Genomic DNA, 15,059 nt, shown 5'->3' on the forward strand with positions numbered 1-15,059 from the left:
AACTAACATTAAGGAACATCTTGTGTACTGGTAATTGACTTTATTTTAAATACAAAAAGCTTTTTGCTTTAACAATGTCTATCACATTGATTATCTAGCATTGACTTAGTTATTTGAATATTCCTCTAATATTAATAAATGAAGTCACGTATAGTCATGCGTAAATGAGTTAGAGAATAGTATATATTTATCATCTGAGAAGGTGGTAAATTCTCACGCCCTCAATCTTACATGATTTTGAGCAAAGTGTCTGTATATATAGATGTGTTAGGTCAAATTGTATAGATTGTTCTGCAGTATTTACTGACAGAGAACAGAAGGTAATTGATTATTTGTTGTTTCATGATTTCTGCCTTACTGTGCTCATTTAGATCACAAACTGTCTGGTGGAAGTGGTAAACATTTTGTTAGCATTCATTTTTATTACTTGTATTGTCAGAATTTCAGACAAGTTCTTGCAGGTAGCAGTTTTCTTTTTTAAACAAAGATAGTCTATAAACATTATCCTCTGAACTACTAACTTTCCTTCTTAAAATATTTAGATTTAGTGAACTTAGTTCTTGTGACCCAGTGCATTAAGACCCACGGTTTCGTACACAACAGAGCTGACCACACAGCTTTTTGTTAACCCTGGATTCTACGTGAAATATATATATATATTTATATCCAGCCAAAGCTTTTAATTTTCTTGTATCTATAAACATCCAGAACAAAACATAACCCTTGGGAAATTTGCCTTTTTACATAATTTGATCCAATATATAATTCCATTACAACAGAGTTATGCTGTAAATTTCTGAAACTTCCTGATTGGCTAGATTGGGCTGAATTACACATCTGTTCCTACACATTCAAACCTATGAAAATAACTATAATTTAGTAATAAGTATTAAGGAATTGAAAGTCAATTATGTTAAAATTATTTAAAGGAGATGGTGAAGAATTTTATAATTTATACCACCATTGAGGTTGATAAATTTATTTATTCTACAATTGAAAAAGCAACACTTTATTTCTGGTGAAGTCAGTCATCTAAATAACTCTTCAGGAAGGAATATGACATTTTCTAGAACATATAATAAATGTAAATTAGGGGATTTTTTAAGTTATAGAATTCTTACCCCTTCTCAAGACCTGTATTCTTGGCAATAAATAAATAAGTAAATAAATAAATAAATAAATAAATATTGTATAGTCTTCTTAATGGATTACAAATTAAAGATCTATGTAATAGATAGTGGTTACTCTCCAGGAGCCCCCAGTGGACTTTATAGATTTATTTAAAAGATCATGAAATTGCTTTAGTTTTTAGTTCAGATAGCAATTTAAAAAATAGGATGGGTTAGAAGTAGGATAGGTATAGACTCTGGAAAAGAACTAAGACTAATTTTGAGACAGGAGAAGAACCCAGTAAATAGCAAACAGAAAGACTCCTTGTGTAAGTGTAAGGTGACACGTGTGTGTTCTGGCCCAGATCCGTCTCCAGCCAGCAGGGCTCTTCACTGTCACTTCCTCTCAGTGGAGCGTCCTTTGTAAGGGATTAGACTAGTTTCACTCTGAGCATGAGCTTTAAGTCAGAGAATTTATTTTGTAAGCCAAGGTGGCCATTAAAAATAGAATTATTTCCTGGCTGTTATATCCAAAGTACAAATAGTCTTTGTAACATTTTAAAGATTAACTTAGTGGAACTAATAGCATACTTCATTTTATTTTTATTTAATCTTGTTAAGTGCCTTAAATCCTGTTTTGGACAACCTATATATAAGTTAGTAAAATGATTAGACATTTATTACAGCAATGATCATTTGGAATAATTACTGGTTTCTATCATATAGTAAATATAATACTGTATTAATTATTCTAGATTTATTTCTATCACATGAAAAATTTTATAAGCCAGTCTTTCTGAAGTTAAATTTCAATCTCTAGCAATAGAGAGTATTTTTTTTCTTAAAGAGTATAATATTTCCATATTTTCCTGCAATTTTCAAAATGTCTTATCCCAAACTGAATCCACAGGGCTGTACTGGCAGCTATATTATTTTTGATGCATGTTCATACTGATACCTTGTGTATTACTAACACCTTAACCACTAACACACTGTTAGATATACATCATATTGTCAATTAAGAATTATTTTTTTACTCCACTTAGAGGCTACGATGAACTTGTTCATCATATTTTCTTAAGTGGAAGTTACTTGTGTATAATGATAATTTCTGTTGTTATTACCAAAACATAGACACCGGAAGATGGGGGAAAAAGGGGTATAGATTCCTATAAGACTGAAAGAACATCTCTTTTGAATGTAATGATGTTAAATTATAGCCAATGCACTCTTTCTCATTAAAAGTTTAAGGGCTTAAACAGAAAAAGACATTGTGCAGATTAATACTTTAGGAGGGGGAGGTAAACAGATGTCAGCTTTCCCCCAGGATATAATCTAGAGGTAATGTTTCACTGCAAAGTGATTGTAGCTGCATTTGTCATTATGATGAAAGCCTTTGGGTCAAGCACTGACCCAATAAGGGTCCCTTCAAGTGTTAGACTTCTCCCTGCTCTATTCTACTGAAGTACTTTTTTTTTTTATTTTCACTTCCTCTTTGAATTTTATTTTCATTTCCTCTAAGATAATATGGCAGTTACCTTAACAAACGTTTTTCATTTTCTGACTTGTAACATAAATTCACCTTCTAACTGTTCTTTCTGACTTTGGTCCAGTCTTTGAAACCTGCGTTGCTGGCTGATTCTAGGCTCCTTCCTGACTGCTCGCCTTCCTATACTTGCCTTATATTATTATTCATTTGTTCATGTTCAACACTGAGTTACAAATACTTTAAAATTAATGTCATGTTCTTGGTACATAAAATGAACATTATTAATCCCCGTCTTTGTTATAAAACATTGAAATTGTACATTATTCTTTTTTGTATATAAAATCATTCTCATTATTTCACATATTGAAAATGTAACAAATTTCTGTAAGGCTTTCTTATCCATTCATGTATTTAATAGACTCAGTTTGAATTTTTCTTTTTAGGACTGTTAATTTGGTTGTTTTTTTTTTTTTTCCTTCTAGTCAAAGTGGAAAAAAACCCACCTGTGAAGGGTGTCCTCTCTGGAAAAGTCAACCTACCTTGTCATTTCTCAACCATGCCTACCTTACCACCCAGTTATAACACCACCAGTGAATTTCTCCGAATCAAATGGTCTAAGATGGAGTTGGACAGAAGTGGAAACGATTTAAAGGAGACTACTGTTCTTGTGGCGCAGAATGGGAATATCAAGATTGGCCAGGGCTACAGAGGGAGAGTGTCTGTGCCCACACACCCCGAGGACGTGGGCGATGCCTCGCTCACTTTGGTCAGACTGCTTGCCAGTGATGCGGGCCTCTACCGCTGTGATGTCATGTATGGGATTGAAGACACTCAGGACACGGTGTCATTAACTGTGAATGGTAAGGCTTTTGGAATGTATGAGAAGACGGTATAACATGATCAGTGTGCAGAGATGTGTTGTAGAATTGGGCACTTGAAACTTGTATAATTATGTCACCTAGTGTCACCCCAATAAAATCAATAAAAAAAGAAGGTGGCATAACATGATACTTGGTTCAGGAGTGTTGGGAAATAGTACTCCAAAGCAACTACTGTTTAGGGTTTGGACAAGTGGAAAAGCCATCAATCATCCCAAAGATCTATGTCTTTTAGCAAAAATATATTGTTATTTGTTTGGGGGTCAAGAAAGGTGACTTTTTACACAGCAACTTCTATGATTTAATGTAGAAAACATAGTTTGTATGCTGGAAATAATAAATACCTGAGGACATGGCATATAGTTCAAGATTATTATTCATTGAGACCTATCCATGATTGCTTTTCAACACTGTAAAAGCTAATCTAGATTTTGTTTTAATTTTTACATGTGTGTGTATACATACATATATATACACACATCCATATGCACATATACACACCAAAACCCCCCCACTAATCTTGTTTCTCCTCACCCTTCTAGCATGAGTTTTAAAATCTTTGTGTTTGCTTTTAGGAAATATAAATTCTATCTTAATTTACATTGAAAAAATAAAGCACTTAATAAGTACCATGGTACATATCACAGTGCCTTGAAAAGGACTCAATAAACATTTAAATTGGATCAAAACAGGAACTCAGTGAAAAAAACTTTTAAGGTTAATACACTAGTTGTTATCCATTAAGTCTTGCATTGAAACATTTGGTTTTAGCATTCTTTCAGGGGTGGTTTATATGTCATTTAAATTTAAGTTAGGAGACAAAGCAAAGAAAAATTGCTTTAATTGGGTACACACATAATACCATAGTTCTTGGAAGCAGAATAGTTTGGCAAGTTATTAAGCAAAATTCTAATACCCAGACATGATGGGACAGATTTTTCTTCCAACACTTCAGTTCCTTATAATATATTTACCTTTCAGAAACATATACAAAAGGCTTTCTTAAAACTTTTTCTTTTGTAGCCAAAAGGAAATACTTTAAATTTCAGATGTAGCAATTTAATTTTCTGGACATTCTTTTATATTCAGGTTATATTGCTCTTCTCCCACAAATTTATTTTTATGTTATCCAGGCATCTACGAAGTAGCCCGGGTTCTTTGCTCCTTTAAGCTTTTTATCATTTATTAATTAGCATAGAATTGTTTTGCTCTATTTTTATTTCTCTAAACAGAGAATTAATAGTGTTAGATACATACTATATATAAATTTATATAATAATATATAAATATATAATATATAAAAATAGAAATATATTAAATATATATATTTAAAAATCTCCAAAAGAGTTTTAATAACTTCTTACAATTCTTATCATTAGAGAATTAGCAGTTGACTTGCCCCTTGCCCCCTGAAACAATGAAAATCCTCTGCTAATCTCCTTAGCCACAGGAGGTCTCCACATTTCCCAATCGCAGGTGCTTGTGCAGGCTGATGTTTTCTGCCTTGGTCATGGAGGCCCTTTGTGCCCCTTACCACAATGACCAGTGCCCATGAAGGTTTTTCCTTACCGAGAAGACTATTTGAAGCTTCTCTCAACAAAAGACTACTTTAAAACCATTCAAATTCTTGCTTACGCCTTAGAGATTGTTATAAGCTATCTCTCATAATTACCAAATACCACCATATATACTTCTTAGCTATTTTAGAGTAGTTCTGTAAAGGTACACAGTTTCAGAAAGGCATTTGATGATTTTTTTTTCAATATCAGAAATGGAAAAACAAATGTTGGTTGTCAGTGCATCTGCTTGGTGAGGGTGCAGGTCTTTTTGTGTTGATTTCAATCAGAGGTACTTATCCATGACGTGGCCAGCTGGTCCCCCATTGTTACTTTATTGACATAGACCTAAGAGAGAGATGGTCTAAGGACGGGCATGCAGGAGTTTCTTACAGCTAAAAGGCTGTAAGAGACAGACTTTTGTCAACCCCACTGAAGTACTAGGAGTAAAAGGAGAGTAGAAATATTTTAGAAACCAAAACTCATTCTTCATAACCACAAAAAATGGTTTTACATGATATGACTCAATAAAATCTCATTCATAAGACCCAGTTGGCCCAATTTCTATTTTCTAGTGACTTCTCGGACACATTAGCTTGACTCACTTTGCAGACCAATAGAAAAAGTAACCATATTTACGCCAATTAAAAATGGAAACACTTTTGCTGATGTGGGAGGAGAGGACCCCCAGCGCCCCCCTCAGCTGCTCTTTTGTTGGCCCTTTGACAATTCCTTGATCCCTGAAAGACGCAAGAACTGCTAGTTTATGCAACTCCTAAAATACAACTCAGGTGAGCTTGCAGCAAGTACCAGGATCCTGACTTCTACCCATGGAACCTGGAGCTCTTGAGGACTTCTTTGGGATAAAAGTTCACATTTAATCTGTCATAGGGAAGACCCTAAATTATACTGATAGTGAATTTAATAAACATTTGAGTTGTATTTAGTAGTCTACCCAACATTTTCAAATCCTTACCTAATTTGAACATCCTATCAGTCAAATAACATAAACAATATTAGTTACACTTTAAGGGGGGGGGAATTAAGGCTCAGTATATGATTAAGGACTGGTATATGATTAAGGTGCTAATTAGGAATTAAAACAAGTCTTCTCATTCATACATAGTGCAGTATAGTTTCCATCTTAGTATATTGTCTCTGTAAGTAAATATCTCATGTTTTATGTTTAGGGAAAGTGGTGTTTTCCGTTCTTGTTGTTTTCTGTTTTGTATTTTTCTGAAGTGAGAAGGGGGGAGGGAGGTGGCAGACAGACTCCTGCATGCACCTGACCAGGATACACCTGGCATGCCCACCAGGGGGCGATGCTCGGCCCATCTGGGGCTTTGCTCTGCTGCAACTGGAGTCATTTTAGGCCTTAGAGTCCCTCAGCACCGGGGCCAACATTGCTCCAATGGAGCCTTAGCTGCAGGAGGAGAAGAGAGACAGAGAGGAAGGAGAGGCAGAGGGGTGGAGAAGCAGATGGGCGCTTCTCCTGTGTGCCCTGACCGAGAATCGAACCCGAGACTTCTACACGCCGGGCCGACGCTGTACAGCTGAGCCAACTGGCCAGGGTCGTCTTTTTCGGTTTTTTGTTTGTTTTTCTTCTTTTCTAAGTTAGAAGAAGGGAGATAGAGAGACAAACTCATGCATGCACCCTGACCAGGATCGACTCAGCTACTCCCATCTGGGGCTGATGCTCTGTCCATCTGTGGCCATGCTCACAATTGGGCTATTTTTGGCTCCTGAAGCTCCATGGAGGGATCCTCAGTGCATAGGGCTAATGCATTGGAATCAATCAAGCCATGGTTTTGGGAGGAAAAGAGAGAAGGAGAGAAGGGGGAGGGGGAAGGTGGAGAAGCAGATGGTCACTTCTCTTGTGTGCCCTGACTGGGAATCAAACCCAGGACTTCCATAAGCTGATGCTCTACCACTGTGCCATCCAGCCAGGGCCAGGAAGTGGTGTTAATAAATGTTCCATGTGCTTCTTTTGAGTTGGCCCTGGGAAAAATTATGAAGTAGAGGTTGGTCTTGTGGCCTCCTTAATTCTTTGTACCTCTTGCCGTCTCTATTCCATTTTGTTGCCCAGTGTCCCCCTGATAGCCTGAATACTACTTGTGTTAGGACAACTATCTACATCTTGGGATTTAGTGGATTAAATCTTAGATTGTTTATGTGTGAACAGAAAATTTGTGGGTAGTAAACTTTCTATTGGAGCAGAATGGGACACCTAGGTGAATGGCATTTCTGGGGCTCCTCATAGCATCATAATTTTGCTTAATGTTACATAAAGTAAAAATAAAGAATTACCATGATGTTATTACCATGTTAGCAATTAATTTGATACATTGCTCCAGTGAGAAACTTTGCACATGTTGGTGGGAGAATTGAACATGCCTGTGATTGTTTGCTGCTGTCTTTGCAGGGGTTGTGTTTCACTACAGGGCGGCAACCAGCAGGTACACGCTGAATTTTGAGACTGCACAGAAAGCTTGTTTGGAAGTTGGGGCCGTCATAGCAACCCCTGAGCAGCTCAATGCTGCCTATGAAGATGGATTTGAACAGTGTGATGCAGGCTGGCTTTCTGATCAGACCGTTAGGTGAGTTGTCTGGGGGCCACAGGCTTTATCTCATTAATTTTGGAGTGAGGAGAAAGTGCTAATAGTCCTTTACTTCCCCAGATATCCCATCCGGACTCCCCGAGAAGGCTGTTATGGAGACATGATGGGGAAGGAAGGTGTCAGGACCTATGGATTTCGTTCTCCTCATGAAACTTATGATGTGTATTGCTACGTGGACCATCTGGATGGTAAGATGTTTACATATCTCTAATTTAATCTGAATTAAAAAAATTGAGGAAAGACCAGGAGCATGTGGAATAAAACAAGTCTTCATGCTTGTTTGGATTCCAAACAGCAACATTTATTTTAAATGACCGTGTGATTCTGTATTGAAATAAGCTTAAATTTAAGTGGAAAGAGAAGGAGTGTGTAAATGGTTATACAGGTTAGAAAGGTCTTTAATTAATAGCAAGTTTTCTTTCAGCCATGCTGCAATTGAACTATTTCCAATATACTTTTAGCGCATTAAGAGTAGGAAGTCTAAAGGTGGTACCTATACTTGATGGAACTTTAGGTAAAATCCTGTGATGACAAACCATGGTGGGTCCAAGTGCTGATAAGCATCCTGAAGCACAACCAAATAACATAAGCGAGCCTGGGAGGGGTTTCCATGTTTTGCTTATCCTGTTTATTTTGTTACACTGATATTCAGAACAACCATTCATTCATTCAGCCAATCAACACATTAAAAAAGATCACCTACTTTGTGGTAGGTACCCTTAGTTGTTAGGGATGTGAAGGCCAGTAAGACATAAGCCTTCTTTAAAAGATGCTAGAGTCTGATTTTAGACTACCATTTCCCACTTGGCATGAGTTAGAGATTCTTAAAGACAAGATTACCACTATTAATAGTGGTAACTTTATCCAAGGGGTGCAATGAAGTTTTATTATAAAACACATTGAATATATGTTTCTGTGATTTTCAAAATGGAGCTTTATTGTATCAACAGATATCTTAGAAGCCTAAATATATAAATAGAAGTATTGAATTGGGTTATACATTTAATTTTGTCTAGGACCAAGGGGAAAACACATGTAAAGTCCAACTTATGATATATAGCTTTTCTTCTTTTATTTTAAGTTTCATTTCATTTAATAGGAGATAGTTGGTAGGAGAATCTAGTTCTAGGAAATAAATTTGGCTATTGCTATTTCAGTAAGATGGAAATTTGTATCCAAATTCAGTACTGAGGAACTTATTTAATCACTGTTGTTTTAACTTATAATAATATCTATCAAAATGATAGTTATAAACATTTCTGGAATGCTAGTAATACTGAAACTGAACCAAAGATATTTTTGAAAAAGTATACATAAGTTCTAATTGCCTAAAAGAGCTTTATGAAATATAATTGAAACAGTGGTTTTCGAGTACAAATCTATAGTCTGATCCCATTATGAATAATCATCACAGAACAGCCTCTCCGATGGAAAGACAGGCTTGAGTACTCACGGTGCTACGGGATGGAATGCCAAGGGCCCTTCTGTGTGTCTGTTCTTCAGTCCTATCCTGATGAAGCTACCGAACCCTACCTTCTAAGGCAGCAGACTCCTTAACTTTTTCCGACACCAGAGGACTTTCTGTTTCTGCAGATGTCCTAGCAATTCCATGCCTTCTACAAGTACCATTTGAGGTACTTTTTTTTTCCCAATTTAAAATTTTTATTTTCATTTATTGTGTTGACATGGTTTCAAGGGTCTGTGACCGGATTACAGGGCATCCCAAACCACTCTGAACCTATTTAGAGCTGGCTCCCCTGCAGTCTGTTCAGAGTACTGCAACTAGTGTGGGGAGAATTGGGCTCTGTTGGAAGAGTAGCTCTGTGGGTGTGCATATGCACCGCAAACAGAAGGGTTTACTAGTCGTACAGGAGTCCTTTCTTGCCGCCATAAACACCACTTCTAAGGCAACTGTTATTCATAAAACTAATCTATGCCCCAATGTAACCCAGCTGAATTTGTACAGTTACTTGGGACAAATGTTCCACATATTTGATGACTGAAAACTTGTGTATTATAGCATCAATTTACTTTGGGTATTTATACCAAGCCAACAGAATATGAACCTTTTTGTTTCAGCACCTAAAAGTTGGAAGAGAAAGATAAAAGAATCATTGTAAATACCAATTCAAGCATTGGCTGAAGTTTGTATCAGCTGAGTAACAAGGGTTTTTATTTGTTTCATAGAAGGAACTTGACAATTTTGGAATATATTGAGTATGTTTCCAATAACATTTTGCTGGAAGTTTTTTCCTCCTTGTCTTCTGTCCCTTGGAATAATTAGCAAATCTTGGGACACTTGTCTTGGGACTCTTAACTTGAAATTGGATTGGTGGTGGGTGATGGGGTGGGGAGGGTAAAGAGTAACTTTTGTGACTGATGATGTAAGAAGATCACACGTTCTTCTTGTAAGATGTCTCTCCTTCCTTTACTGAAGTGTGTGTCCTCCCTTTGAGGTAAAGAGCATTGGCTAAATTGTGAATTGAAAAAATTATTGTGGAAAATTGACTTTATAAAATTACATTTGGTGTTTTAGTGCCACATTTATACATATTATTTGAAGGGAGCCAAACCCTCATAAGGGACATTAACTGCTGTGTTCATGGGTATAAGAATTGCCACCTATATTTTATTGCATTGTTGACAGCCAAGTATGTGTGAGAGAGGTGTTGAGGTAGTAAAAATTAGAGACATTGATGTACTCAGAATTCATGTGATGGGACATGTACACATTTATAAACAAGGTACAATTCAGATTATTTCATATGGTCTAATGAAAAATCTAGTGACATGTAAAATGAAACCTAGTTCAAAATGACAGTTAATTTTGTTTTAATTTAGTTGTTTATCTACAAAGATATTTAGTTAACAAGATGTCAATCTTCTGGGTTTTTTTTTTCTTATTTCTTGTTTTATAACATGATATGCATCCTGACATATATTTCTTTACAAAAGGAAAAATGGATCTGGTTCTTATTCTAAGGTAATGATGATAATACAGTTATGCATATGAATACAATATTTGTCTATTTTAAAAAATAACCTCATAAGTGTAAAAGAGCAATGACATTAGCTATGTTCACCACCAAGCATTCCAACATTAGCCTGTGTTCTCAGGAATGGTCTAGATCAGGGGTCTCAAACTCGCGGCCCGTGGGCCGCATGCGGCCCGCCGAACAATTTTATGCGGCCCGCAGACTAATCCACGAAGTTCAAAATATTTTGGATAAAATTAAGTAAGCCTAGGGGCCTACTTGTGTTTTTCATTTCTCTAGCATCCTAGCTAGATATTAGCTTAGTTAACAGCAGCTGTGATGTGAACTACAGTTTCTGGTCGTTTTGTGACACTGAGTAAACTGCATGTACGATTGTGCTTGTACTGATTTTTTTTTGTTTTCAACTGCAGTGAGAAAAGTGTTGCGTAACAGTTGCCTTTTGTAGACCTAGTGTGGCCCGCCGAACGGCTGTGATCTTGCTCTGCGGCCCACATGCTGAGTTGAGTTTGAGACCCCTGGTCTAGATGATATGGTGGCTTCTTAGCTATCATGCAGTAGCACCTCACTATTACTAAGCAATTATCAGAGTTAAGATTATAAAGTAAGAATCTGAAAATTAAGATTTATAAAATAATCCTTATTAGGAAGCTTAATCTGTCTTTCCCGGTAAGGTAGATTTGAACCTTTCTTAGGAAGTTTAGTATGTGTTTCCTGATAGGCTAGATCTGGAAAACATTGAGAGGGTTTCTTCTTAGAAAATTTTTTTGTTTTTTTGTTTGTTTAATTGATTGATTTTAGAGAGACATAAAGAGGTAGGAAGAGAGAGGAACATCCACTTGCTGTTTCACTTAGTTGTACATTCATTGGTTGTTTCCGGTACGTAACCTGACCAGAGTTTGAACCTGCAACCTTTTCATTTCAGAACGATGCTCTAGCCAACTGAGCTAACCAGCCAGGGTTTCTTTTTAAGAAGTTTAATCTTTGTTTCCTGGTAAGGTAGATTTGAAAAATGTTGAGAGAGCTTAGACTAGAGTTGAGATGATTACATAGTAGAAAACTGAGTTAGGGATGGGGGTTATTTAGGAGTGGTGAAGACAATTCTGAGAGAGAAAGGAGAGCCCTTGGGAAGCAGTTATATTTCTTATAATTAAGAATAGAAAGGACCACACTAAGTCCCATGTCTGTCACTAGTTCTGAGATCTTGAGCAAGCCTTCACCTCTCTAAACTTCAGTACCTTTTTCTGTGAAATGGAGACAACAAGATTACTTACTTCCAATCATGGTATGAAGATGAAATTGTTTAATGTGTAAAGCTTTTATTACAGTGCATGACACAAAGTGCTCAATAATAATAACTATTATTATAGCTTATGAGTATATAAAAGGTTCTTTATTTCCTTAAAATATGTTGAATTCATAAAAAGAAGAAATGAATTAAAATTCAACTTTGTGAAATTGCGTTCTATAGAAACATTTTTTTCTGACAATATTTCTTTTTATTTTTTGAGAGAGAGACAGAGAGAGTCAAACACTCTTGTCTTTGACTGGAGACAGACAGACAAGAAAGAATAGAGATGAGATCAATTCTTTCTTGCAGCACCTTAGTTGTTCATTGATTGCTTTCTCATATGTGCCTTGACCAGGGGCAACAGCAGACCGAGTAACCCCTTGCTCAAACCAGTGACCTTGGGCTCAAGCCAACGACCTTGGGCTTCAAGTCAGTGACCTTTGGGCTCAAGCTAGTGACCATGGAGTCATGTCTATGATCCCATGCTCAACCCAGCCACCCTGTGTGTGCTCAAGCTGGTGAGCCGCATTCAAGCCAGATGAGCCTCAGCTCAAGCTGGTGACCTCAAGGTTTTGAACCTGGGTTTTCCACGTCCTAGGCCGATGCTCTATCCACTGCGTCACTGCCTGGTCAGGCCTGACAATATTACTAAATGTAGAAAGAATCCTGACAAGCTATAAAATTTCTTCTTTGGAACATTCTTAAAACTTTAAAACTAGAATTAATCTAAAATGTTATAATTACAATACTCTGTCAAAGTCTGAGTCATGGTACCTTGAAGGATAAAGAAAATAACCGGAAATGAGTCATTTTATGAAGAAGGGTGACTCTCTTGTCAAGGTATTTTGAATATGATAAATTGCTTGAACATTATTGAATAATTAAAAATAATACTGTGGCAAAATAATAATTCCTATACTTTCCTTCTTAAATTGTTTAAAATCAATTTATTCGGTGATTAGAACATTATCTTGTCGAATCACAGTGTTCAGAAATTAATCTGGTGTCTGACTCCCCACAAAGCGTCATGGGCACATAAACATGTCCGCTTTGCCAGTGGGGGGTTTAAGTACTTCTGAAAGTGCTGTGCTGAAAAACTGGCATTTAATAGGATATATGTATATAAAGTTGTATTTATAGCAAAAAATAATTCCTAAGTAAGGTAGAGAAGACAGTATTGGAAAGAATGGAGTCCAATGTAAATATTTCAGCTAAAAAAACCACTTAAACAATTAAGGAAACTTTAATTCTTTTTTAATGAAATGAATAGATTGTTACTTGGTTTCTTTATAATAGCAGGTACTTGTAAGAAAATAGTTTCCTTTAGTAAGGAGCTTAATTTCCTCTGCAGATAAATCAGAGGGTAGTAGATGAGGTCAGACTGTTTTCTTTCCCACTTGACATTTTTATTCATTTGCAAATGGGTCAACACTTGCAGTCTCCTCTCCAGATCTGGCAAGTTATTGCTCTAGGACAGGGATCCAGAACCTATGGCTCGTGAGCTAGATGTGGCTCTTTTGATGGCTGCATCTGGCTTGCAGACAGATCTTTAATAAAAATAATAATAACGTTAAAAATATAGAACATTCTCATGTATTACAATTCATTCATTTTCTACCGCTCTGTTCATGGTTGCGGGTGGCTGGAGCCAATCATAGCTATCCTCTGGGACAACACCAAATTTTTATTGGATAATGCATAATGTACACAGTCGTTGTATGGCTCTCATGGAATTACATTTTAAAATATGTGGCATTCATGGCTCTCTCAGCCAAAAAGGTTCCCGACTCCTGCTCTAGGAGCTCTTTGCCCCTTTGACCTGAGCACCTTGGTGATTTATGTACTCTTCTGTGACCTGTATTTCTATGCTACCCTAGCTTTTGGCTTTTAATTCACCTGGAATAACTACCACCCTACTATTCTAATTTTCTGGCTCTCTCAGAAGGTTCCCTGAACTTTGATGTATCTGTGATGTACTATGGGCTCTTTCATTCATTTTAGTCCCCCATCTGAGCCCTAGATAATCTCTTTCACTATTTTTTTTAAAAATTTTTAATTTATTGTGTTTACATGGATTCAAGTGTCCCAATGAATATAACTCCCTCATCCCTCACTCCTGTGTCCCTTTTTATACCCCATTTGTCTTCTTCTCCCTAACTCCCTCCCTGCTTTTCTCTAGGATTTGCTGTCCCATTATCTGTATCTATGTGTTATGTATATATAATTTCACTAATCCCTTCACCTTCTCTGATCCCATCCCCTCATCCCTCTTCCCTCTAACAGCTGTCCTCTGGTCCCTGGACCCGCCTCTGCCTCTATTCTGTTCCTCAGTTCACTTTGTTCATTAGATTCCACATATGTGTGAGGTCATAGGATATTTGTCTTTCTCTGCCTGTCTTATTTCACTTAACATAATAGTCTCCAGGTCCATCCATGCTGTCGCAAAAGGTAAGATTTCCTTCTTTTTCATGGCCACATAGTATTCTATTGGGTATTTGTACCAAAAATTTTTAATCCACTTGTCCAATGATGGACACTTGGACTGTTTCCAGATCTTGGCTATTATGAACAATGCTGCAATAAACATGGGGGTGCATATCTTCTTTTGAATCAGTGATTTGGTATTCTTAAGATATATTACTAAAAGTAGGATAGCTGGGTTAAAAGGCAGTTCCATTTTTAATTTTTTGAGGAAACCCTACACAGTTCTCCACAGTGGCTGCGCCAGTCTGCATTCCCACCAGCAGTGCAGGAGGGTTCCCTTTTCTCCACACCCTCGCCAGCACTTATTCTGTGTTGATTTGTTAATGAGCGCCAGTCTGACTGGTGTCAGGTGGTATCTCATTGTGGTTTTAATTTGCATTTTTCTAATGATTAGTGTTGTTGAACATTTTTTCATATGCCTGTTGGTCATCTGTATGTCCTCTTTGGAGAAATGTCTCTTCATTTCTTTTGCCCATTTTTTAATTGGATTGTTTACTTTCCTGGTGTTGAGTTTTAGAAGTTCTTTATATATTTTGGTTATTAACCCTTTATCAGACGTATTGGCGAATATGTTCTCCCATTGTGTGGGTTGTCTTTTTACTTTGTTCATGGTGTCTTTTGCTGTGCAAAAGTTTTTTAGT

The 15,059-nt window shown here is 36.7% G+C and overlaps 1 protein-coding gene across 4 annotated transcripts in view; it reads left to right on the plus strand.

The window, feature by feature from the left end:
* Positions 1-15,059, plus strand: part of VCAN (versican) — a 130,361-nt gene that overhangs the window by 17,778 nt on the left and 97,524 nt on the right. For all 4 annotated transcript variants that reach the window (XM_066381789.1, XM_066381786.1, XM_066381785.1 and 1 more), the window contains exons 3-5: positions 3,081-3,458; positions 7,455-7,629; positions 7,711-7,838. In XM_066381789.1, coding sequence (XP_066237886.1) covers positions 3,081-3,458; positions 7,455-7,629; positions 7,711-7,838 — 681 coding nt within the window. The remainder of the gene's footprint in view (positions 1-3,080; positions 3,459-7,454; positions 7,630-7,710; positions 7,839-15,059) is intronic.

Source organism: Saccopteryx leptura, chromosome 4 (genome assembly GCF_036850995.1).
Source record: "Saccopteryx leptura isolate mSacLep1 chromosome 4, mSacLep1_pri_phased_curated, whole genome shotgun sequence".
Lineage (NCBI taxonomy): Eukaryota > Metazoa > Chordata > Mammalia > Chiroptera > Emballonuridae > Saccopteryx > Saccopteryx leptura.